The 27,037-nt window shown below is 40.4% G+C and overlaps 1 protein-coding gene across 4 annotated transcripts in view; it reads right to left on the reverse strand.

Annotated features, from left to right (window-relative positions):
- The window catches only part of il1rapl1a (interleukin 1 receptor accessory protein-like 1a), a 174,460-nt gene that overhangs the window by 129,555 nt on the left and 17,868 nt on the right, over positions 1 to 27,037 (reverse strand). For all 4 annotated transcript variants that reach the window (XM_055015566.1, XM_055015565.1, XM_055015568.1 and 1 more), the window contains exon 2: positions 21,766 to 21,871. In XM_055015566.1, the coding sequence (XP_054871541.1) occupies positions 21,766 to 21,847 (82 nt within the window). In that variant the 5' untranslated portion in view covers positions 21,848 to 21,871. The remainder of the gene's footprint in view (positions 1 to 21,765; positions 21,872 to 27,037) is intronic.

The raw sequence follows: 27,037 nt of genomic DNA on the forward strand, positions 1-27,037 counted from the left end.
GAATTGCGTTTAGAAATGTGGTTTGACAGTTTGACAATGAAAAGAGAAATTTACATGAGATAATATTGTTGGAAGTTGTTCACTGTTGCACACTAATCCGTATGTCCTTGTGTCACCATTAAAACATGTACTTACATATGTCTTATAGCAAATAAAACATACATTCATCTGCTTGATCTTTGTATTTGTCTTTTTTTTTTAAAAACCCTGCAAGATAGATTTTTTTTTGACATGAATGTATTTAAAATTAAGATCTACAGGAGTTTATTACTCAGTTCCTTTTCTTCTTACGTGTGCACAAATTCAATTGTTTTTTCATTAATTCAGGATTCCTCTCTGTATGCATAATCCTGCTTTGTCTCCCACCCAATCTCTCATTTTCTGTCCACTCTGCAACTTCAGGCTGCTCACTCTTTTAGCCTTTCCCCCCCTCTATTCAGCATGCAATAATCCTGCGCTACCCACACCTTCCCACCTGCCTCGCTACCAGTTTTGCATTTTACCTCTCCCCTCCAAACTCATCCCTCTCTTGCTGCCAGCTCCTGCCACTCGCCCTCCGATGGCATAATCCTTGTCATATTGTCACATTACAGGAGGTTCACATGCTAATGGCTGCACTGCTAATCCAGCTGCCGGCGAGTCTGGACCAGTGCACAGACTCGCTCTGCAACAGCTGTGCCTGGCTCAGTCATGCCAGTGATGCATCAGGGGGCTTGCAGATATACAGGCAGCGCTGGTGGTTGGAGGACTGCATGTTAAACACCCCCTCTGGTGAAAATAACATTTTTTTTACCTTGTTAACCTGCCCATATGGTGTTTTTTTATATGCTAGATGACACATTATGAGAAAAATAAGCAGTCAATGTCATGGCTGAGCATTTCCACCTTGAAATGGCAGCGTACTGATTGAATTTCAAAAAGCATCGATTCACATTGGGTAGTTTTAGCTGCGGGTTAGCTAGCGAGCTCAAGCTGCCATGAATCCGGTAAGGTGAGTGGAGAGAGAGGCAGGGATTACCGAAGACAGTACTTTAAAAAGTTCTTGGCTTCACACAGAAACAAGAGACTTCTTTCCCAATGGGGCCATAGCTGTATACTACAAAGTCTCATATCACTGTCCACAAACACTCAAATGTTGTACGGTGGTGTGCTGTTGGACATACAACACAGATGCCAGAAGCAGTCAAATGAGCTACACCTTACTCACCCAACCTGAACCATCTGACTTGTTTTCCAAACTCAAATCCCACTTGTGTGGTCGCCATTTTCAGACTGATGAAAAGCTTGAACATTGGTGAACCAAGTGCACTGAAGATGAAGGACACCATGTTGAAAAATTATGCAAGAGCAATCTTTTCCTGTGGTGTTTTTTGGTGATGCCAAGACCTTTTTGGAGTGCCCTTGTACATCTGCTCATTCTAAACGATGCAGTTATGTCTAAGCCATTTTAAGTCAGGAAGGGAATATTTTCAAGGAAAAAAAACAGGAAGCAAAGGAGACCATCACATATGGTGAGGACTGAGAAAGAAAATGTATATACTGTGCATGCACCAACAAAGTTGGAGATACTGGGGCAGGAGCAGCCAAATGTAGCCCTGAACTGCACCTTACTCACCCAACATGGCACCGTCTGACTTCTGTTTTCCACCTTCCTCCATAAAGCTTGAACACTGATGGACTAAGTGCATTGAAAAATAATGCAAGAACAATCTTTTCCTGTGATGTTTTCTGGTGAAGTGTCCTCGTAGACCTGCGCATTCTAGAGGAAGCAGTTAGATCTAAGCCTTTGTAAGACAGGAAGGGACTACTTTCAAGGAAAAAACTTCTATATCTGCAACAGGTTTATAGGGGTTTAAAAATGACCGAACAGTGACTTTTAAATAAACATGGAACAGAAGGCAAAGGACACTATGAGATATGGGTAGGACTGAGAGAGAAAATGTATATATTGTGAATGTACTAACAGAGTTGAAGACACTGTGGAAGAAGCCGTGTGTCAGGGGAGTAAACCCTCAAGGTTATTTTGAAAAGTCTTCTTAGGCTATAATAAGATGAAAGCTGCGGCTGCACCCTAAAATAACATTTGGATGTTTGAAAAAAACAAACCAAAGTGAAGGGAAGTGTGAATGTGAATGAAAGTCAGGATTCACTAGAGAGATGCAGATACAACAAGTAGCATATTGAGCTGTGGATGTGAATGAGCCTTGGCAGGCAATTATGGTCATTACTGTCTCTTGCAATCTTTCAGAAACAGAAATTTCCCTTTCTATGGGAAGCAGGGAATGTACTTAAGCTCCAGAGCATTTGCTGTTTGTTGTAAAGTTGCTCCAACAGCTCTCCCATCCATTAGATGGGGAAAAATCAGTTTGCCTATAATCTAAGTATAACACTACTTATCAAAAATTTAAAGTGAATTAAAACCTCCTTCTTTTCAATAAAACATCTGCCCGAAAGCGCCATCCCATTATCGCAAAGCAGGCATTCAGCTACTTCAAAATAATTCAGCTAATTTGGCTGAAACCTCTGAGTTCAATTATTGATGAATGAAACGTACAAGAGCAGGGATGGAGTAGAACACAAAAGTGGACTGAATACATGATCAGGGATGTGAGGGCTCTTTTGGGAAGGGTGATGTGCACCTGTGGAGAGGTGTCGTCCTTCACCCAATCACCTCCAACATTACACGTTGCTTTCCATTCCCTTCTCTCGCTCATACAAACACACACTAAAAAAGAGCTTTAGATGGATTTGAAATAAAGTGTTTCCTCTGGTACTAACAAGTGTGTGTGTGTTTTTGTGTGTGTTGGGGTACTTTAGCTGTATGATGGATGACAACAGCAGGCAAACGTCCTGTTAATAGATGGGTGTAGTACATCGAAATCAACTCACAATCACATTGAGCTACAATATGGGCTGAGCTGCTCTGTTAATTTCATTGTGTTTTAGGGAAAAATCAAACCAAAAACAGGGACGACCAAATTCAATTCAAAAGACTGAAACAGGATTATTTGATAACATTACTCACAAAATCAGGAAACAGAGCCTTTTGATGTCTGATTTTCAAATTGGCCCCAGAGAAGAGATGTAGGCAGCCGCTCTTGCATAAACACACAAACTCTCAATCTTCTCCTGTGTACATAGGGAGACCTTTGACCCTCATATTCAAACAGAGCAAAGTTTGGAGAGTGGATGCAGAGTCTGTTTACTCAGCTCTTATGCACACAATGGTTTGCCTCCTGTCTGTGTTTTCATGCTGTTTACCTTTCATTATGACCAGGAGATGTGTCTATTACGGTGAAAGCCTTTGAATTATGGCAGTTGCACATTCCATCATAAATTACTTGTCAGATTAAAAAAAAACTAAAAATAAATAACAAAATTCAGACTCAATTAAGACAAATATATTTGTCAAAGCGGGAAAATCTGCCATCATATTTTTATTCCTAGCAAAGGTATGGCACTTTAAGAGTAAAAAAATGTCTTGTTTTAACAGAGGAATAGAAAATGTGAATCAATGTTACATACACTACCGTTCAAAGGTTTGGGGTCACTTAGAAATGTCCTTATTTTTGAAAGACAATCTTTTTTTTTCAATGAAGAAAACATTTGCTTCATCAGAAATACAGTGTAGACATTGCTAATGTGATAAATGACTATTTTAGCTGGAAACAGCTGATTTTTAATGGAATATCTCCATAGAGGTACAGAGGAACATTTCCAGCAACCATCACTCCTGTGTTCTAATGCTACATTGTGTTAGCTAATGGTGTTGAAAGGCTCATTGATGACTAGAAAACCCTTGTGCAGTTATGTTAGCACATGGATAAAAGTGGGAGTTTTCTTGGAAAAAATGAAATTGTTGGGGGTGACCCCAAACCTTTGAAGAATGGTGTATGCCCCAGCATTCACCATTACAATGACAGTTCTTTATTACATCACTACACAGCACATGTCACCGAGAGGCAGCAGTATGCAGCAGCTGACTAAAATGAACATTCTTTTGAGGAAATGAGCTGTTCCTGATGTGCTCACTGAGCCTATCTTTCTTTTCAACATATTTTCTCCAAGGTTCTCTGTGGACTGCAGAGAGGGCCCCGGGCTCATGGGGTGATGAATTCACCCAGCACACACAATAACCAACAAGTGTGAGAGAAAAGATTTTAAATAGAAAATTCCTGAGAAAAATTTGATGAAAAGAAACCAAGGGAGAAAGAGAGAGGAAAATAGAGTTCTTTCCTGTCATTGTTCTGTCTTTATTCCTGTTTTGAAGAGAAGGTCTCGAGGTTGCAGTGGTCGGGAATGTGCACTGAGAGGGTTGAAAGAGAGAAATCCCTGTCCATGGTTGGCTGAGATTCCCAAAGGACAATCGGTGAGGCTTGAGGAAGCCTCTGAGGCTAATCTATCATTAGCATTCTAAAGAAACTACTGGGACTTGGAGACACAACTTGAACACAGCAACATTGCCACATTTATAAATTTTTACACAAAAAAAAACCCATATATGAATGTGAACAAACATCACGCTGCAACAAAGGCAAAAAAAATCTCACAAATGCACCAAAACACCAAGAAGAAGCATTTATTCAATCTAGAACTGCAATTACTGGTCTATATGTAATAACTGATTAATAGCCGGAGAGACGTTACAAGCAAATATACCAAACATTCAAGGGTTCCAGGTTCACAGATGTGAAGATTTGTAGCATCTTCTTCTCTTACCTTATAGCAAATTAAATATCTTGGGGTTAGAGACAACTGGTCAGACATCTGTAGATGCTATCTGGGGCTCTGGGATTTTAACCATCCTTGAGGATTTATTCACCAACGTCAGACAAATGTAATGAAATAAATCCACACGATACAAAGTCATAAACCCACTACAGCAGATACAAGGAGAAAAAAAAGGTAGCGACAAGAAAAAGGGCCAAAATTAAGATACCTCATCAAACACAAAGGCTGAGAAATACACATGGACAGAGTTTGATTCTAGTAGTCCATTGTATGGTAAACACAATGAGATGTGTTGAGTAATGAGGGAAGCCAGAGCTGTATTGATCACATGCAGTGGATCAGAGGACCTCTGTCAGTCCCTCAGAGCCCACTTTACACAACCCGAGAACCCGACACAATCCCATCTCATTTAACACTTTACATCTATCTTTCTCACTCCTTTCTGCCTCTGCATCACATCTCGTCCTCTTGATCCATTTAGAGGTTCTCCCTCCATTTGCACCCCCCCCCCCCAAATCTTTTGTTGTCTCATCTTCCACTCTGCTTCCATGTATCAGCCTCCTTATTTATGTAAATCCATTTGCTGTGAGAATGAAGCTTGTCTAATGTCCTGAACACTGCTGGATTTCATGCCATTTCTTCCTGGTAACGGTAGAATAATGAAAATGTAAATAGCGTTAAGCTGGGTAGCTTAAGACAACCTCTTAATGAAGGCAGGGAGAGAGAGGGGGGGTAAAAGAGAGACAATAAAAGGAGACTGGGAGAGAGAAAGTGGGCATTTTTAGCTTCAAAAGAGTCCCGATGTCACAGGCTACAACATCACATACAGCAAGCCACTGGAGCATGTGTATGGGAACCAGCTAGAGAAGGGACATTATAGGAATTCAAGATGTGTGGCGAGTGCTGCCTTCGAATAAAGCCTCGAAGAATATCCTTTCAAATAAGATTTCAACTGCGATGCTCCAAACACCATTCAGTCTCCCCTTTTCTCGTGTTTGTTTCTATAGGCTTTTCCTTTTGGTTGCCAGTCAATCTCGAGGGAACAATCCCAGCCCTGTAATCTGAGGAGACGTTAATCAAGCTTTGCTTCACTCTGATACCGCTATCCATTAGAGGGATAAACCTAATATTTTGCGAGAATTGATGATATCAATATTCCCTCTGCCTTACCACTCACGTTGCTTTTTACACATGCGCTTAACCAGGAGAGTGAGGGGGAGGCGGTTATGTAAGAAGGGATCCAGGAGGGCTTCCCTTGAGCTTTGGATAGAGAGTGAAAGGGAGAGAGCAAAGGAGATGAACGCAGTATGTGAACAGAGCAAAGCAGAGGTGCACAAAGGTGAACTCACTTGTGCTGCTGATGAAAAGATTGAGTCAGGGAAGGAAGAGGTGGGGGGGAGGTGGAAGGAGACCGAATAAACTGGAATAATTAGCAATTTCAGACAGTGATTAAACAGAAGGGAGACAGGCAAGGGGAAACAATCAAGGCAGGGGGAAAAGGGATGCAACATGCAAGATGAATGGAAGTGAAGGTTGTTGTTTTAGGAGCGCCTTCTGAACACAGATAAGTGCCTCTACATAGACTGTGGATCTACTTAGACCGCAAAACAGCATGTGTGTCCTTGCTATCCAGCTCAACCTTGGGATAACTCTGCATTAGCACATCAGGCTGTTAAGTCAATCCCAGAGCTACTCAGCCAAACAGACCATTGGCTTGATCTCTGATTGTAAAAGCCTGCCAGGCTGGCAAGTTAATCCCGGAGCGTAGTAGGCCAATCAAGTTGTCAGGCCAGGTTCACCGTCAATAACACATTTAGGTCAAACACAAAGGCATGGAACAGGCCCTGATCTTCAAAAACTGTCCCTCCATCATATCACACATGTATCAAACTGTCTGTATCTATGCATATGTGTTTATGCAAGTATGCCTTTAAACGCCTTTTTTTCTTTAAAGAGCACTAAATCAATACAGGATTGGGGACTTTGCTGGATAACTTGTTATAGCTGCCTTTTTTTATTGATCGTCATCTGAACTCAGGCACTCGACAACGTGAAGCAGTAGAAAGGTTATTGTGCAGTCACCAGAACCACCCACATCTGCAGTGGCACAGAAAAAAAATGAACTCTGAACAGAACAACTAGATAGGAGTGGAAGAAACGGCAGCAGTGAAGGATGAGGGAGGTGATGTGGCAACAAGAGGAGTGGAAAGAAAGAGACAAATGCAGAAAAGATCGAAAGAAACGAAGACGGATGTACAGAGAAAGAGAAAGAAAGGAGACAGAGGCAGACAGGGAGACAGCACTATTTACGGTAGATTAGTTGTTATGGTGATAAGCAGAAGGGAAAGGAAGGGATGTAGTTGTCAGGGTGATGGGGCTGCACTGGGCTACTAACGATATGTAAAAATAACTGTGCTTAGAAATCACCCTACCTTTGCAGAAAAAAACCCTCCATAACACACATACACACACAAACATGCTCAGATGAATACACACAAAGCAGTCTATTGAAGCAGGCTCCTCTCATTAGCATATGGAGACATACTCAGATTCCTCCCCCACACTCTCAGCATGGAGCTCACTTTTTGTAAGTTTTTGCTTAATGAGGGATGGTGGATAGATACACACAAACACTGGCGAGGTGCATGTGAGTGTTTATTCGTGTGTGTGACGGTTGTAGCTCAGCGCTTCTAAAGGTCCAATAACAGCATCTGAGTGCCATATCACTTTGACAGGAGGAGATGACAGAGGGCTGTGGGTAATTGTAGTTTAAATGGCCTGAAGGGGTTTCTAGAAGGCTGGTCTTTGTAGTTTTGCTGCCTGCGGTGTAACCTCTGGGTTTTCTAAAAGCATCTGATGTAATGACTGTCAAATAACAATCAAACACGCCACCATATGCCAAGTGCCAACAAATAATATCTCACAGTACTGCTAGCAAGTACATGCTGTATGTTGTGTCCAGTGGTGGGATGTGAGATGTTTGCTTGAGGAACTGTACTTAGTTCCTTTATTTGGAGTTAGATGTTGATAATACTTGGATGTTGTCATCGATGTATGATTTAGAATGCTGGACCTCTACACTAAAAGTGCCCACAATATGCTCTTTTTCCCTCCATTTCTTTTAACCCTCCTGTTGTCCTCATTTACAGACACCAAAAAATATTGTTTCCTTGTCTGAAAAAAAATCCAAAACCTCAGCAAAAAAATTCCCCAAATTTCTGAAAATTTGCAAAAGCTTCAGGAAGAAAATTCCAATAATTTCCCTTAAAGAAAATTCTTATAAATATTTTCAAAAAAATGAGTACAAATCTTCCAAAAAAGCCTAAAAATATCTAAAGTGATTACATAAATATAAGTAAAACGTCTAATATTTTCTTTAGAACATTCACATAAAAATCAACCAAAATCCAAATTACTGGATTTTGGTTGATTTTATGTGAATGCTCTTAAGAAACATTTTTAACATTTCTTTTTTTCCACCAAAAAATGTTCAAAGATTTCCCCAAAATGTTGAAAATGTGGACTAAATTGTGTAGCTGCTTTTTTCACATGAAAAATCTCTGCAAACTTACAAAGTCCTCATCAAATGGAGTTCCTCTCCCGCAGAAAACACTGCTCATTACCCTCCTGAAATTCCTTGTTTGAATCCTGGCTCTTCTTCTGTTACTTTTCTACATCATCATGTAACACATTTGCATAACGTCTGGTTTAGCCCTCAAAAAAAGACTCAGCACCTTCTGTCAGCGCTGCATCTCTTTTCCTATATTATACTCAGAGATCTGCAGTTACAAACCTCATTTTTGTTGGGCCAGCTGACCAATCAGAGCAGACTGGGCTTTTTGGGAGGTGGGCTCTAAAGAGACAGGAGCTAAAATGAAGCATTTTAGACAAAGGATGAAAAGAGATGCTGCACTAATATACAATATGATTGTATAGTGATTGAATGACTAAAAGTAAGTATAAATATTTAAGAGTTTAACATCATCTTTCCTCTAGAATATTCAGACCAGCAAACCTCTGTCTTCACCCACACCTCTGTTACTTGCTACAACTCAAGCGTACCGTCTCACCAGAACTACCCTCCCAAAACTACACTACACAATGGCAGGTTATAATATTGTCATTAAGCCACATATGTTTGAACCACAAACTGATTCTAAAAAAGTAGAATGATATGGAAAACCTCACTCCACAAATCTGAATCCATGTTTTAGAGACTCATTTGTATGCTGCAGCTTCATGGTGGAAATGCTCAGCCATGGGACTGGATGCTTATTTTGCTCATGTTGTCTCTTCCAACATACAAAAAAACACCATATGGAGATGCTAACAAAAAAATAAGGAAAATACAAAACTCGATTTTCACTGGAGGTGATCTTTAAAGCCTGTAAACATATTCTGGTACACAATTATAAACCCCTAAAGGTACATATTCAAGTCTCATTTAAGAAATGTTGGATTCAATTGTAAAGAAAACTTATACAATGAATTTAGGAAATTTTAAACACATGAAAAAAATCCCGCTGATCAGTCAGCCATCGTACAACAGACACTTTCTGGGATATTATATATAGTGAGTTGCTTACAAACAGAGCACATACACTGTCACTATATCACAGCCATCTAATGCCGACTAAATTGCCTTGATGTTGATAAAAGTGTCTAGTGGCACTTCTCATTTACCAACATTTAATTACCTGGCAGAATATTTCTGTCGTAGATATAAAACCACTTATTTAAAGATACACACAGACACACACACACCGTTGCCGCAGCGCATATGCTGAATATTATATTTACTTGTGCCACTAACATGAATGATTCCCCAGCATAATTGCTTCATTATCAGTGGCGACCAGCACACACATATAGCACCACATGCCCCTCTAATCATGTGTTCACACTGGAGTGTACAGCTTTCAGCCTCCGCACACCATAACCATCACACCAAAACACACGTGCAAATGTACACACATGGCATCACACACATACATGTAATATTCCAGAGCATACATTAACTGGAGTGAATAATTCCCAGGCAACGATGGTCTTTAAATGGAATGCGTTAAAGGGGATTTAAAGACTGACTGTATAAAAACCACTTACGATTTTGTGATTTTCTCAAGCGTAACCCTATACCTGGCCACTGACCAAAGACATACTCTCAGTTTGTATCAGGGAAAGCATTACAAATTCTCCATACGGACTCTTACAGGATCTCCACACCTCCAAACAAAACAATCAAAACTGTCAAATTCAATCCTATAGCTTCCCATTAAAATTATTACATTATGGCTCCATTGTTTGCATATATTGTCTCACCCAAATGCTGTGCAGCTTTTGTGAACCGAGCACAGCAAACAGGCTTCCTATCTGCACAATGCACCATCCAGGCGCAGTCTGGCTTTCCACAAGAAAGCCATTTAATCTTCAGTAGTCTGCATGTGATCAATCTCCCAGCACAGTGTTACTGCAGCGCAGGCCATTCCTCATCATTTAGAGAGAGAGGTATTGACCAGGCCAGGGCAGCCTCCGCGGTGCATCTGTGTGTGTTGTGAGCTAACAGGAAACAATAAACAAAAATTTCCAGTGGCTATGTCCTGCCCTTTTTCTCCATTATATACCTGTATGTGCGGGCGTATTTATTTATGAAATGTGAAGGTGTGTGTGCAAATGGAGGGTCAAAGCCTGCAGGCTAACAAATGTATATAATTACACATGTTCACACATCTTCCAGTGTTTCCACATCCATGTGTTGTGGGTTAATACAGGCGCCCGTATTCTCTACTTATCATCAGTACATCCTGAGCTTGACATTCCTGCTTAGCAGCTCACGCTAAGAAAATGCATCAAGGACAGGCACAGCATTGTTAATGAGCAGCTAATGGAATTGGTTTAGCACTGCGATGCAAAAGAAAAATAGAGCAAAAAAACAGACAGGAACGAGGATGAAACTACATTTGAATAAGTAGCATCATTTTAGACACGTCAAGTTTAAGGTTCGGAGTGATCAGTCGTTTAACTTGAGACTGGGTGCAGTCATATATTATGTGCGTATGGATGTCAAAGTGGACAGTTTATCTGTCAATAGACTATTACAGTCTTTTCCTGCGCTAGAAATGAGAGGAATGAATGTTCAATACGAGCGTCTAGGAAGCCTCGAGGGTATGAGACAGGCATGACAAGTAGAGACAAGGTCTCTCTACAGCTTATTTGTGTACGTCATTTAGCTCATCTACTTGACAGAGGAAATGTATAGACAGGCACATTTCAGTTTTCGAGTGTCAGGGAAATTGCAGCCGTATGATTTGTGAAATGAAAGGAGAGCACCTTGACAAATAAATTAACTGACTGACTGACTGGCCGGATTTTGGATTCCCGTCCTCGCATTTATCGAGTGGTTATTCAGGCATCAGCTCCGTGGACTTCATCCCCCACACTGCCTTGGGGCCATGTCAGATTTACAGTTATCCATGACAGACTCTTATCAGGGATTTGGAGCGAGACTTTGCAGAGTCATCTAGAATATTGGCTGTATCGTTTTTATCCCCGCTCAGAAAAACAGCAAGAGGCCAAGGTTGGGATATCACAAGTCACATGAATACAATCACACAGCACATACACACAGACACACACAGACACACACAGACACACACACACACACACACACACACACACACACACACACACACACACACACGCACACACACACACGCACACACGCACACATTCCTGACATCCCCTGCTGGGATCATTGGGTAGAAATACCCTGTCATATCAAAGTATGTAGACAGCGAGCTGACTGCAGTGGTTTTTACCGTAGTCACAGCTAGCAGCACTCTCTGCAGATCTTAAGTCTTATTTGTTCTTTTTCAAATTCGTTTAGAGCCGCCAGGTACACAGCAATACTTTCTGTGTAAAAGCATGAGCCCTAGCTTTTTTTTTTCCTGCAGAGGTTCATTTACATACATTGCTGCACAGTTTGACATAAAATTCAGCATTTTGTGGTTTTTCAAAAGACCATCAAAGAAAATCAGCAGGTTTAAATGCCACTTTCAGAAGCGTTCCTGATATAAACAAACCTTAAAATCCTTAACCCCATCTCTGCAACAGCTGTTTATAGCTTATTTCTACTTGATTTTACAAGCCTCTGATTAACAATTAATAACTTCTCATCCAACCACCACAGATCAATGGTTAATGGCTTAAATTGAAGAAGACACGTGTACCATCAAATATGTTATGAACATAAATTGCTTAATTTATGGATATCCATGAAAATATATAACATTTATGCACAGTTAAAAGAAAATGTAAACACTAATTTAACTAAACACTATATATTTGAGTGAAAAGTGTTTTTTTCTTTTTGCCATTATAATGAAATGTTTTTAGTGGTGATGATTTTTTAAATAGCTTTTTTGTGTACCCATTGTGCACTCAGTTGTAATGAAAATTGAAGGGGGGGGGGTGGAATATATATATATACATTTTATCAATTAGAAAAAAGTAGGACACGTCTGTTTTTACATCTTTGTACTTTGTTGATAGCTAATAATTTTCAGACTATTAGCGTGGCATTTAAATGATTTTGATGGCTGTTTGCTACAGAAACTAATCAGTGAATTAGTTTTATGTTTGTTGAGCGATAACCAGACATGAATATGATTCAGATTTTGTCTGTAAAATCTGGAGCTAAGCCATTCATTTATTTACATTGTCCTGGTAATATGGAGACAGTAACCGCATTAAAGGCGACTGAATTAACTCATGCACTCTGCATCTCTAATTTAGGATACATCCTCCACTAGGTTGTGTGTTAGACACAGAGAGGCTCCCATTCTTGAATTTGAGCTGAGTGCAGAACGTTGTTTTCCACTGCAGCATGTTCACTCATCCCTGCAGGCTGTGTTTAAAAGCCATTATTCCAGCTAACAGACCGGTCAGAAGGCCTTGGATGTGTTTAGTGATGTGTATTTGTCTGGCTCTCTTATGACATTTGGAGTGCATAAATGGACAAAGTGTTCATACAGTGTTTTTTTTGTCTCTGTATGGAACAGCAGAGGCAGTGATGGTGCAGAGTTGCAGCTGTGAACAGTTCATAATCAAGGCTATTGTAGGTTTATTCAAAGCGAGTGGGCCTGGTGAAAAAGGAAACACATACTGCAAACTATGTACTGTTTTTATAGTGGTACACTATGTTCCTGTTTTGACAAGGTGACACAGATTGATTGACACGTAGTGTACCATTATCAGCAGAGTACTCCTCCTGTGATGAACCATTGATGGCGTCTTTGGTGCTTAAAACTGGAATCAGCTAGAGTTCTTTCACCATAAACTTCTGGATTTTAACCCAGATGTGTAAAATACATTAACTCACAATAAAAAACTAAAGTTACACTCATTCTCAGATGTGTTTTGATTTAGATGTTGAGTCACCTAGAACACTTGCTAGGTGCCGGGCTGCTGAGTTTTTATAAGTAATAACCTGGCACTGCTTCTAATGACAACCATATAATAACAACATCAGACAGGACTCTCACTCTGCCATTATCTGATCTCATCAGGCCTATTGAGGCGTGTAATGATTCCTACTTTTGTGCAGTGATTGTTGAATACTGGCCACAGACAGAGCTGCTTGTAATGTGATGAACTGGGGCAAAACAAAACAAAAACAAAACAGACCAACAAAACAAGTTTCACTGTGTACACATTGAACATTTGGTCCAAAAAAAGACATAAGTCTCATGAAACTATTTCACTCTTATGTGCAGGGAGTCAGCAGTCAATTAGCTGGTGCACCTAAAGAAATCAGGAATCATTTATGTACCTTGTGAGAAACTTGTGTCGTCTTGTAACATGACATTCATTTCTCTTGAAGCATCCAGAGTTAATGCCAGAGTTTACAGCTCAGTCATTGCCATGCCTTTTACCCTTTTCACCAACCCAGAGCAGACATTCCAATGCATATGATGCCTGTATATCATGACTGCAACAATATTTGGTGTGGTCATGGGCAAAAAGCCATATTAACTTCCTATAAGCACAACGCCATCAAGGCAGAATTAAAGGCTGTTATTGAAATAGTATCAGTTCCACAGTGGCGGGTGAAGGGCCGTTGTTGTGACACATCACAGTCCAATGAGACTTCACGGTTCTGTGTGTACTTCAGAGGAGTGAATGAGGTGTCATGTTTTGATGACCATCTGAACTGATCAGACTATGCTTGTGACTTCTGCCATGAAAACTGACCAAATGAAAATTCTCCTTGTAATTAGTGTCAGTCATTCTTTTCACAAGGCTCATGTCGACTTAGTAAATTTACTTCCAGGTGTTTCAAATCTAAGTTGCCCCTTTTCAGAGTCTGCTGGACACATCCTAAGTCCTCACACTTCCAAATGCTGTCATTTCACAAGATAATAATGCCATTTTTACTTATAATTCAACCCCCAAAAGTGTGTAATTGGAAAGGGGATATTACTGGGGATTAGAGCAAGTGTGTTTGACAAGACTCAGAGAAATGTTGTGTGCCCAAGGCCCGAATCTAAAGAGGTTTATTTGGTTGACTGACCAACTTGAACAACTGCCACTTCATCCTCAACTTCCTGCGGTGATCATTTTCTTGACTGATCTCTGCTGAAACTCTGATGCAGTCCAGTGGACAGAGCAGCAGCAACAGGTGTTTGAGAGCATCCACAGACGGATATGTCTAAATTTGCTTTTTTGTTTTGACTCCAGACTGTTCTCCAGTCATACACTGGTCACTGAGACACTGAGCTTGAAGCTCCCAGGACAGAGTGTGATGATACTACATAAGTATCATAGCTTCAGCAGTGAGAACCAAGCTGTGAAAAATAGAAAACGAAGCCAATGTGGAAGTGCCAAAAAATGCAGCTTCTCAAATCGCTACTTGAGGCTGACTCCAAAAAACGAGTGAATCCCCACTGCCCCTCATATTATAGTACCCAACTTTAGAGCAGAAATAAACATATTTACAGCCTGTTACAAAACAAAAAGGTGTGGCAACTGTACAGGGAGTAAATTCAAACATAACTCATCCATTTGGATTGTATTAGGGCTTAAATGCATGCATAATTAAGGGTGTGACTACTGTGGCAGGTGGTGACTAGAGACGTTTGCATGGTCGACCTCAGCTCCACTCACACTCCACCTCCTTTTTCCATTTTTGGAACTGAAACCGGTGCCACCACACGGAGCTTCTGAACCATTCTTCCAGAAACCTATGAGTTCATCCATCTTTATACACATCTGTGGTGACAACATATAAATGACAAAACACATCAGCAACATTCGTTAGAACATTCCACCCCCTCCCCAACACACACACACACACACAATTCATTGAGTTATTTCATCAATTTGATGTCTACACAAAGCTGAGAGACTCTGAATCAGGGATCAGACTCATCGTGTGTCATTTGCACTCATCAAAACGTATGTGACAGAACAAACGATGCATCTTCAGGAGTTTACACCACCTTCTGGTCGAAGGTGCCGGCTTCACCACATCATGCCTTCATTCTGCTTGATGTTGTACAAATTATCTTTGTGTGACCAATGGTGAAACTTGCCTTTAATTTAACTGTTATCAAATTCAGTCCTTCTCTTAAGTGTAGAATAAATCTTCCCTCTTTCTCCTTTGTGCATGATTTTTCAATCCTGTATACCTGTACATGGTTTTAAACTGCATTTGTTATTATCAATTAATACATCTTAAATTATTAATTATTTTTTAAAAAATGGCATATTCTTAAGGAAATGGGCTAAATGTTGTTTTTGAAACTTCTATTTTCTCTGACAGCAGTCATGAAAACAGAAATCAATCAAATGACTCAGAAATCTAATTACAACGAGACAGTTTTACATGATGAAAGCCAGACTGATCCAAAAAATCATAGATTGGTTTATGCGTTAGTGCAACTCAGCTATCCTTTTAGCAATATTCTGACACCATATGCCATTTTTGTGATCTGATTTTCTCTTACACTAAACAATGTTTTGGGTGGTGTGCTGTGCAGACACCTGGGTTCTGTGTTTCGTCCGAAAGTTCTTAGCCATATTCAACACTCTCCAGTGTGGCTTACAGCCTGCTGCAAACTGGTAATTGGGTTTGCGAGCAGACTGAGACCCCAGTTAAAGAGTCTCTGTCTTGTCTGATTAAAGTCTGGATCTTTATGGGCTGATATCCAGCAGGGAAACTGGAGCAGGCCTGCTCAGGTCGGACCGGGCCGGGTCGGACCAAGACGGAGACAATTGGAGTCTGATGGATGGAGCCTGACAGCTTGTTTCTGTCAGAGAACTGCTCACAGTCCCAGGGAGTGAATCTCTCGTCGTGTCAGCATGGCCTTGGTCAGTCCACTGAGCAATCACACCGAGGTGAGCAGAGCGCCTGGAGTAAAAACCCTCATTTGCAGCAACAGAGCATACACACTCCAATATGTGGGTCAAGCACGGTCCGTGTATGAACAGCTTATACATGCATCTACAGACCTGTGCACACAGCAGCAACCCAAAGCAACAACAGCAGTCTCCCCCCTTAGTAGTCATTAAAAGCATGAGCAGTAGGACAAAGAATAAGGGAGTAAGAGACACATGCAGGCTCCAAACCTTTGGGAAACTCATTAGTCCGGGTAATACAGGCCCAAGCAGAATCCACATTGAATAATTATAGGATTTCTGAGTGCTACAACACTGGGAATGCCACCCGGACACTGGAGGGAAAATCAATTGAATAGTTGCTTTATCCAGTGTCTCTTGAGAGCTAATCAAGCCCTCACAGCTGATCTCTTACTCACAACTATTCAAGGTTGTGCAGTCAAATTCCCAACTCTGACTGCAATCCTACAGAAACAACAGAATATTACCATCTGAAATAGAATATCCCACAAACAGTCCAGTGGAACAGTAATCCAAACAAAGGTCTCTGTCTTTGTCTTGAACTTGTTTTTTATTAAATTTTGGGTTTGAACTCGACAATAATAGTAACTACCTATAAATGGCTTTGACCTAGCTCTATAAGCCAGAGGTGGTCATGAAGCAAGTTTAATAGCAGTCATGAGAGTCCACCTGCTTCATGTCTTTCATGTTCAGCACATGAAGACAAATGTCCCAAACCTTTGAACCAGAAAACAATCACCCACCAGGGGCTTTATCAGCCAATTAATCTCCTTTAGCACTACATTTCATCTTTAACACAGACACCTAACCTCTATCTTCTTGGTTTGTCGCAGACCTGTACGTTGAGGAAAGTAGAAGGGTCAGATTTTTTTTTTTTATAGTAACAAATGCATTTGTGCAGCATTATTTATCAAAGAATGAAAATAAATGATGAGGAAAAACACTGATATTATAGCAGCTGCACTGTCCACGCTGACAACAGCCTGCTTCTGGTACTTTGTTCTACATTTAGATGAACAGATGAAAAAAAACTGCATTTGACTCAAGGTATGTAAACACTAAATGACATTTCTATTTCATGCATGCAACTTAATTGAAATTGGCACTTTAATCATCCACTTCTGTCTTAATTTTTCCACCTTTTTTCTTTAAAATATAGATTACAAAGGGATTGTGAAATGTTTTCTGTTTGATTAGTGCTATTCACGGCTGCGTATAAATGTTTTCCCACATATGCAAATCTACTGTATGTGAATTTAACACACGCAGGAGCGTATCTGTATGTAAATGTGCATGTGTGTTTACATCTGTGTTTTCATGTCTCTGTGTGTGTGACACAGAGACAATAAGACAGAAGGTGACGGCGTATACATCCCAGATTATATGTTTAATGTCAGCTTGTTTGATTTTCCACATGCCTTCGTTTATAATACTTCAGGTAGACAGAGCCGCCTTTCAAAGTGGGAATAAATAGCCAAACTGCACAGTGACAGTCCATCACCTTTGACCCCACACTTGGGAGGTAATATTGACATTACTGCTATCGATATTTGACCGAAGGACCCAGAGGACCCGCTTGATTGATCTGATGTGCTGTCCTGGCTCTGATCTATGCGGAAATCTTCCACGGACTGAAGCATCCAACCACACGGGTGCTAGTGCATGTGACTGGTGGGTGCAGTTATAGGACAGTTTATGGCCCACTTGCTTCATCTGTTTGCCCATTTTTGCTTAGCCAGGAGTTAGCAAGACTCAGACCCTGCCAGGATGGCAATGGCCAAAGTCACCAAACTAAGCTTAAGAACTTCTTCTGAAGTTTCTTCACTAAACCTATGGGTGACATCGTGAAGGATTTATCCATGATTTTGTTAGGTATATTACCCATAACATTGCCTCATGAAGGAATGCCATTTTTTAGGGTGCTTTATGTTAGCAACATTTCTTAAACAGAAATAACCAGAAACCTAACAGACAGAATCTTCTTTTTGTTTCCTGCTCCAGACATCTAATCAATGAGTAGAGTGAATGTTTTCAGTAATGCATTTTGGTTCAACTGATTTTTTTCTGTGTGAAAAGAAACCAAGCCCAGAGGAAATTGCACCAAGTTTACCAGCACATCAAATGATTCAGACCAGAGCAAACTATTGGTTTGCTGAGTATTAAAGCTTCGACATGAAATGGAAATGAGTTTTTTTTTCAAAGGACATTTCTAAAAGGAAACTCTGGAATTCATTTGCATGGGTGAAGTAAATCAAAGCAACTTTTTCAAGCTCAACTCTGGTGCGCTTAAACATGCTAATTTGCCATACTGATGAATACCATACTGACTTGACAGAGACAATTTTCATTGGAATAGAGAGTGGTAGAATCCAAAAATGGAACTTATTTGGTAGGTTGCACAATTTAGTACTATTACACTTAATTTGTCAGAGAATAAACTGCTCCACAAAAGAGGAATGGTTCGCAGACAGTTATGAGGCAAGAGGGAAAACTGTGTGAGCCTTTGCTCTTAGTGGCCAGGCTAACAAGCTTGCTAATTTGGAATGTTTTAAAGTACAGTGGTGGTGTGTAATCAGTAAATCAAAGTTTATTTCTATAGCCCTTTACAACAGCCCAAAGGGTGACCAAAATGCTTCACAGTAAAAAACAAGAAAATAACTTAAAAACACTACAGTAACTTAAAACAGGACAAACAATCACACTCACACCTACGGGCAAATTTAGAAAAATCAAATAACCTCAGCATGTTTTTGGACTGTGGGAGGAAACCCACACATGCACAGGGAGAACATGGAAATTCCATGCAGAAAGACCCGGGAAGGCCGGGACACGAACCAGGGATCTACTAGCTGCAAGGCGAGAAGTGCTAACCACCACACCACTGTAAAATATTAAAAAAAAAAAATAAAATAAACAGCAATAAAACAGCACTAAAATATATGAGATGAACATCAACAGTTCAGAACAGAGAAAATATACTTTTTAAAACCCACTGTGACTGACTCATAGGATCAGCAAACTCACTATCTAGCCCTTCAAATACTACACCAAGCTTCTAAAATTACATGTTTCCCAAAAACACACTGTGTCATTTTCTTTTGTGACCAGGTCTCGAAGCTGTTTACCTTCTCAAAGCTGTCAATCACAGTAATGTGGTCAGTAAAGTACAGTAAACTTTGTTTCCTGGGCATATTTTTGTTATTTTAGGTGGCGTATGGGTCAGTGTGTCTGTATTCTATGTCACTGACCATCTCCGCTGCTTGTTAAAGCAAGTCATTCATTGATAAGTTGCCCTTATGCTCTTTGTTTCTGTGTCAGTCTGGCGTAGAGCCCTGTAAATATAAAACCTTTAGCTAAAGGTCAGCCTTTAAATTTTCTGGCATGCCCACTCATGTCTACAGTACATACACACTAAGACATACAGAAAGACTTAAAACCTTGTGCAAAGAGCGCACACACACACACACACACACACACACACACACACACACACACACACACACACACACACACACACACACACACACACACACACACACACACACACACACAGATATATGTGCCCGCATGCAAGTAATTAATTTCAGATTATTTCGTACAATGGGAAGACTCTGGCTGATTTTTAACATGAAAGAACAAACATTGGTAGCACGAAATTGCAAAAATAATGCATAAAATTTACTTTTACCATGGAGTGGGAGCTTGTTTTAACAACGTCCTCCCTATCAGTGCAGTATTCATGTCATGAAAAGTTTCTACCTTCAGTATTTTTGCTCTCTATTTTCTCATTTGACCTTTGCATTTGTTCGCAATTGATGTTCAATTTGCTGGCATTTAGAGCCAAAATGAGTTTCACATTAACCCCTGCTGACCCAGTCACTGAGCAATTGGATCACTTGGGAGCTGTCACTCTCTCTAGATTGAGGTAGGTCTGGTTAATTCGAAGCAGTACACTATATATCTTTTCATTAAGTCACATGCTCTTCTCCTAAGACACGAGCAAAAAAAACCCAACGTTGCACTTACAGCTAAATTGCTAAAAAGCGCTCCCATCCTGGAGGGGCCAACATCCTTCACAATTACCTGCCTATCATCTTTCTGAACGGTATTTCTATAAGCATATACACCAGTGTTTTCCACTAGCACCCAAAGCCTGCAGAATCATGGCTGCTTGTCATCAACAGACCATCATTTTTCACCATCTAAAGACAAATCAAAAGTGACAAATAACAGCAATAAAAGTACTAGATTATTTATATATAGCACAGACAGGAGTGTGCAAAACAGGTGCAAACAAACAATTCAGTTACTAAAGCAAAAGTCACCAGACGCCTCCAGATTACATCAACAACGGCGCCAGCCATCGGCGGTTGGCGACGACTATAAATTTGAAAGATAACACAGGAACACACTCACAGACACGTGGAAAAACAGTCTTCGACATGCACAATTCAGCCACATTATTAAAACCGCCTGCATAATGTTGTGTAGAGTACCCTCGTGCTTTCAAAACAGCTCAGAGGCAAGAAGAAGATCTGAAAGTGTCCTGATAGCATCAGGTGCCAAGATGGTAGCAGCAGATCCTTTAAGTGCTGTCAGTTGTAAGGATGAATTTATTTGTCCAGTACATCTCACAGATGCTCAATCAGAGTGAGATCTGGTGAATTGGAGGCCAAAGTGGCACCTTGAACTCATGTTCAAGGTGCTCAACATGTTCCTCAGACCATTCCTGAGCCATGTTTGCATTATAGAAGGGAGTATTATACTGTTGAATGAGGCCATTGCCATACATGGTCTGCTACAATGTCTAGGTCAGTGCTATGTGTCAAAGTAAGATCCTTATGAACACTAGGACCCAAGGTTTTCCAACAGGACATTACCAAGAGCATCACACTAGTTCCGCTAGCTTGCCTTCTTCCTATAGTGTACCCTGCTGCCATCTCTTCCCCAGGTAAATGAGGCAGATGCACAACAACATGATGCAAAGGAAAACATGATTCATCAGACCCGGTCACCTTCTTCCATTGGCTCCATGGTCCAGTTCTTACATTCGTATTGCCATTGTAGGTGCATGCGGCAGTAAGGGAGTCAGATTGGGCACTGGTCAGACTGTGGCTACAAAGCTCCATGCACTGCAAGCTGACATAGTTGTATCATAGCTAGCACTGAGGTTTTCAGGAATCTGTGCTGCAGTAGCTCTGACATGGGATCAATTGGTCAGACTTGGGAGCCTTTGAAGCCTTTACTGGTTTACCGGTATTCCTTTCTTTGACCATTTTTGGTAGGTACAAAGTACTGTATTCCGTAGAAGACCTGTCGTTTTCTATATTGTCTGATCCAGTCATCTAGCCATTACAATTTGGCCTTTGTCAGAGTCACTTACATCCTTATGCTCGCCCATTTTTCCTGCTTCCAGCACATCAGCTTCAAGAACTGTCTGTCTGTTCACTTGCAGTCTAATATATCCCACCCCTTGACAGGTGCCACTGTAACAAGAGAATCAGTGTTCTTCACTTCACCCCTCAGTGGTTTTAATGTTGTGGCTGATCGGTGCACATTAACATACAGAGTGTGTGTGTGCAGGCTTCAGACCAGAAGTCACGGAGAACCACATACCTGAGCCTCTCTTGGAGACCACCTTCACACTCTTGGACAGGGTGATGTACAGCAGGATCAGCAGAGGGCTGGGAGGTCTCATCTTCCCCTCCCCCGTCCTCACAGCCTGAAAAGAGAAGAGCAAAGGAGGGAGAAAGAGAAAAGGAGCCATCAGTCACTGCTTGTACATGAGATCAAGTGCCTCCTTGTTGCTACTAGACAGGAGTAAGTGTCAGTGTAGAGGGATGTTCTGCAAACACTACAGCAAGGAAGCACACACTATTGTACAAACATTTGCACACCCGCATGCGTGCACACATTCTTGGACACGCGCAGCAACACACCATTTTCCACATCCCCCGGGGGGTCTTTCTTGTAATGATTTTCTTTCATGATTGCAATTGAGACGAGTTATCATTACGGGGATATATTTCATGAGAAACCATTCCCTAAGATGCTGACGAATCAATAAAGAAATAATTACATGTGTAAGAAACACCACTTTTAATCGCCATTTTCATTAAAAAAGAGGAGACCTTGAGGGAATTTCAAATTATCACCTCGTGACTCACAGAGATGTGGCAAATATCCCACCGTTACCCCTTATCGACTCATATATTATATTAATTGATGGAGGTGACTCATTCTCTATACTCCTCATCTTCTCTGAGTAAATGACATAATCTAACATGTAGTAATTACCCTCTAATAGCCAGCTCCTGAAATAGAGCTGGTGCTGCTGTATAAATTTGATGTTAAATGAAAAACAGAATACACTCATTAAAGAAACAGTTTATTAGCTTGCAGCGCTAGCTGATGGCAATGCTCTTTGAAATAATCTAACCGTAATGTGAAAGCATTAAAGAAGAAAACAAGAAACAAAAGAAGACATGAAGACAAAAAATCCAAAAGTTTAAAATCTTAGAGAAATCAAATGGCAAATCAGCTCAGTGTCTGGGATGGCCTGATGGTCCAGTGATTTGGGCTCATCTGTCCTGAGCTGCAGATCCTCGAGTCCCAGCCAGGGACCATTTTCTGGGTGTCACTTCCCTGCTCCAGCTTTCAATAATTCCAAATTGTCTATTTCAAAAATAAATGCAAAACTGAATCTAAAAAAAGCTTCTCAAGAATTACATTAAGTCCCTAGTATAAATTCTGAAAGTATTGCAGTATTATGGTTAGCTTAGTATAATAAGTGGAAACAGGGGGGAACAGCTAGCCTGGCTCTGTGCAATAGTGTAAAAAAAATCCTATCAACACATATGCTCAATGATTTATACAAATATTTCTTGGCCAGAAGAACTAACTTCTCCACCTGGCTGGATTGATTTTGTATGTTTTTGTATGGCTTCAAGAAATATAATGCAACATGCTAATTAGTCAGCTTTGGAGAGGTTATTGGGCAAACTTTGTTAACCGTGTGCAGATTAAAGCCAGTTCCAGGCTAATGCAAAGATAAGTTAGCTTTTTTATTTAATGGGATATGAGATATCTCATCCAACTGTCAGTGAGGAAGTATATTTCCTAAAATATTGAAGATTTCCTTAATATATGAAGTCAGATAAGTTTATTTATAAAGCACATTTAAACATATCTAAACTATGACCAAAATGCTGCACATCAGAAAGATAAAACCTTTATAACTAATTGTAAACCATAAAATAAATGAACCACCACAACAAAAGTAATCCAACTAATGTCAATGTGACTTTTAAACTTTTGCTTGTGCATTTTCCAATATTGTCTTATTCAAATCTAGTGTTGTCTCACTCTTAGCATAGACAACATTAGAGGGAAACGAGTTGACAGAGGTGGCCCAGTCAGAGCTCTTACTACTCACAAAAAGTTGTGACTCTGTATAGTCTAGGGAGAAAGGATATAGGGGGAATGAAGTACATTTAGCAGTAGCCAGATCCATGTGTCTGTCAGTCTAACTATATAGAAATGGGGCACACAACTCACAGCATATTAACCCAATGAACCTGAAAGGAGAAGACAGGGCTCTGGCCTTTAGAAGACCGAAACCAAAAGAGTCGGAGCCAGGAGGGACTTTGGAATCTGCAGAGAGTCACGTGTCCTCCAGATTAGCATAGCTAATGAAAGGAGCCTCTCTCAGTGTGTGTTTACACGGCACTCGCAACTCCTGCTTTAAAAAGAAGCCTTTCTCTCCCCCTCGATCACATCCTACTAGGAACCAACTTTGAGTCGATAAACACTGCTCTGCCAATAACATTCTGGCAAATGCCAGAGCTGAAGGATTTGCTCCTCTTTGTATAGCTAAAAGGCCTTTAAAAAAAACTTGCCAATAAGCTGGTCAGTTCTAAATGTGTGGTTTTAGCTGCAGATGTAACCCCTGTCAGTCTCAAAGGTCCAAATCCTTTTGAGGTCAGTTTAGGTTTTTGGAGCCCTCAGTCTTAATGACCACATCTCTTTTTAAACATGAACACATCCTGCAACTATTACTGCAATATGGTTTGAGGAATTCAACAAGACAAGAACAAAAAGCTAAAAAGTCCAGGAACATAGGAGACCAAATTCACACACATGTATAAGGGAGAGAAAGGAGAATAGGGGCAGATATCACCACTGTGGCAGCATGATATTTAAGTTTCCATGACTACTTTCTGAAACAATTTGTTCTCCGTCCTTTACAACCCTTCTACTGTACTTCTCTGATGTTATTTTATAATTAGGTAGCTTGCTCTGTGTCAAAAAATGTCTTTATATCATGCGATTTGACCTGGTGCTCAGTACTAACGCAGAAAGGATCACAGTGTGCCAGTGGTGACAGCCAATTTGAATTTGTTCTGGTAATGTTTGTTTTTTTAAGTAAAAAATTACTAAATTAAACGAAATAATGACACCACTTAAATTAAGATAATTTCATCCAGTGCCCCAGGGGGAAAAGATGAGCACCATATCACATATTTCCTGAAGATATTTTCCACTGTAAGCTAATTGCAAAGCGCCCCTCACCCCGCCAAAAAACGAGGTCACATAACGTCTTATACAAGTTGATTCACTCAACTTAACTGCATGATTGGCAGTGAATGTGTTTGTTAGCGGAAGAATGGAGATCTGCCCCCCATCACAGCCTAATTCAGCAGAACAATGTCAGTGACCCTCCTCTGTATCGCCATCATGTCACGCCTTCACAAGCTCAGCAGGCTCTGGGTCCTGCCAAGGCATGACATCACCCAGCCCGCCATCCTCACACGACCCCCCGAAAATCAGCCGAGACACCTCATCTCCCCTCACCTCGTCTTCCTCCTCACCCCCTCCCCCCCAGTTCCTGCATTCTTACCACATAGAGGCTGAAACTGCAACACAAAAGGCAAAATGTCCCCACAAGGCGAGGCAGCCTTGCAAAACCAAAAGGGCCTGGTGAGCTTCTCTAAACTAAACAAGGTGAAATTTCTCCCACTGGAGCTGATCATGTGAGGCTCATCCGAGCTGCAAAAGACCATTTTATTCGTTTAATTTTACAAGTTATTTCAGTATTTTTGAAATACACAAAAATGTCAATAAAAGAAAAAAATTATACGCTCAATTCATGACGGAAAATAACAAAAAATTATCATTTTAAAAAGAAATTATTATTAAGATCCGCCACCAATTTTATATCATTTCACAGATATTTTTGATTTATTTAATAAATAAAACTAAACTTAAATTAAAGTTTAATACATAAATATATTTTTAAAAGTACAAACAATTGCCAGAAGTATTGGTTCTGTAATTTTACATAGATTTGAGAGATATTTTGTATATTTACAAAGGCATTTTTTAAAACCGGACTATGAGATCTATCTGTCCATCCATCTATCAATCATGTGCAATTTATTTGTTTCACATACAAGTATTCTTCATTGGATACTAAAAAGGTAAAAAAATAAAATAAAATTATCTTATGTAAAATTAGAGCTAAAATGCATTTTATTTATGAAAAATTACGCTATTTTCATGCGGTGATTATTTTCCATTATTTCACAGTATTTTTGGCACCTCAACTGCTGGAATGTTTCTCTTATTTTACAGAATGGCCTTTTCTGAAAGTAATACAACCATAATTTCTATGGCAACATGGCATAAACACCATGATGTTGAGCCACCATTGCTCAGTGGAATTATAAAAATTCAAATTTTACACTGAACAGAAGTAAACAGTACTACATGCATATCTCCTGCTTCTAATATGACACTCAGCCACTTCTTGTGTAGTTAACTATGGCCAAGCTTTTTCTCTGAGGCGTCAGGAGCAGGTGTGTTTTAGGAGGCACACACAGAGGCATGGCGTGATACCCACGCTTCAGCGATGCATGAAGCATGCACACATCATCACACACAGTAGCACACATGCCGTCCGCCTGCTGCTTCTGAGCAGAAAATGAGGGGCACGGCCCAGCGCTGCCTGCTGACTCGCCCTGACAAAGGAGCTCAGGAATCCACTGTCTGTTGCCATTGTTGTGGGACGGCGTTTTCCAGGATAGCTGTGTCTTTTCCCAAATTCAATTATCACCTCACACTATTTGTTGCTAACACACTCCCTCTGCAGTGTGTCACTGGACTCTGGGTATGCTACACTCACATTCCATTTATTTATTTTTTATCTCTCAAGACTTCACAGGAGACACGGATTCACACATTTCCAGCTCTGTTACTGCTGATATGCAGCTGTGCCATCTTAAGACAGAGAAGAAACACTCCACCATCTTGGAATAGCGAGCTGTGGATGATTGATCATGTGATTTAGGGATTTCTTCCAATTTGAAAGCAAACTGCACTGTCGTTTTAGGTAAAGTATGTCTTCATGGTGAAACATGGCTCTGTGCCCTGACAGGACCACAAATACAGACCCTGAACTTGTGCATCTGCAAAGAACTCCTCTGAAACCTCCTGCTGCTTTCTGTATACAAGCATCAGTGCTTCCTGTGGCTTAATTATGGATTATGTCATCCAGTGGTTTTATTGTAATAAATTAATTGGTTCCATTCAATCTAGTATTTACAGCATGTGGAATTCTATTTTTCAGAAGAAAAAATGGCCTTACTTATTCACACACTTTAGAATAGAATATTTTGTCGCTGTTAGGTGGAAACCTCATATCACCACACTTGTGGGTTTCTTTGTGAACCTATGCTATTTGTCACCAATTAATTTTATCTGTGGGTTTTTTACAAATATTTAATCAATGAAAAGTACTAACAAGAGCTTGTGACTAAATCTTGTGACTCAAACAGACTGGACAACCTCAAAGCCGCACAAATCTGTGTAAAAATGTAACTGACCTCGT

Source organism: Amphiprion ocellaris, chromosome 11, assembly GCF_022539595.1.
Source record: "Amphiprion ocellaris isolate individual 3 ecotype Okinawa chromosome 11, ASM2253959v1, whole genome shotgun sequence".
Taxonomy (NCBI): Eukaryota; Metazoa; Chordata; class Actinopteri; family Pomacentridae; genus Amphiprion; species Amphiprion ocellaris.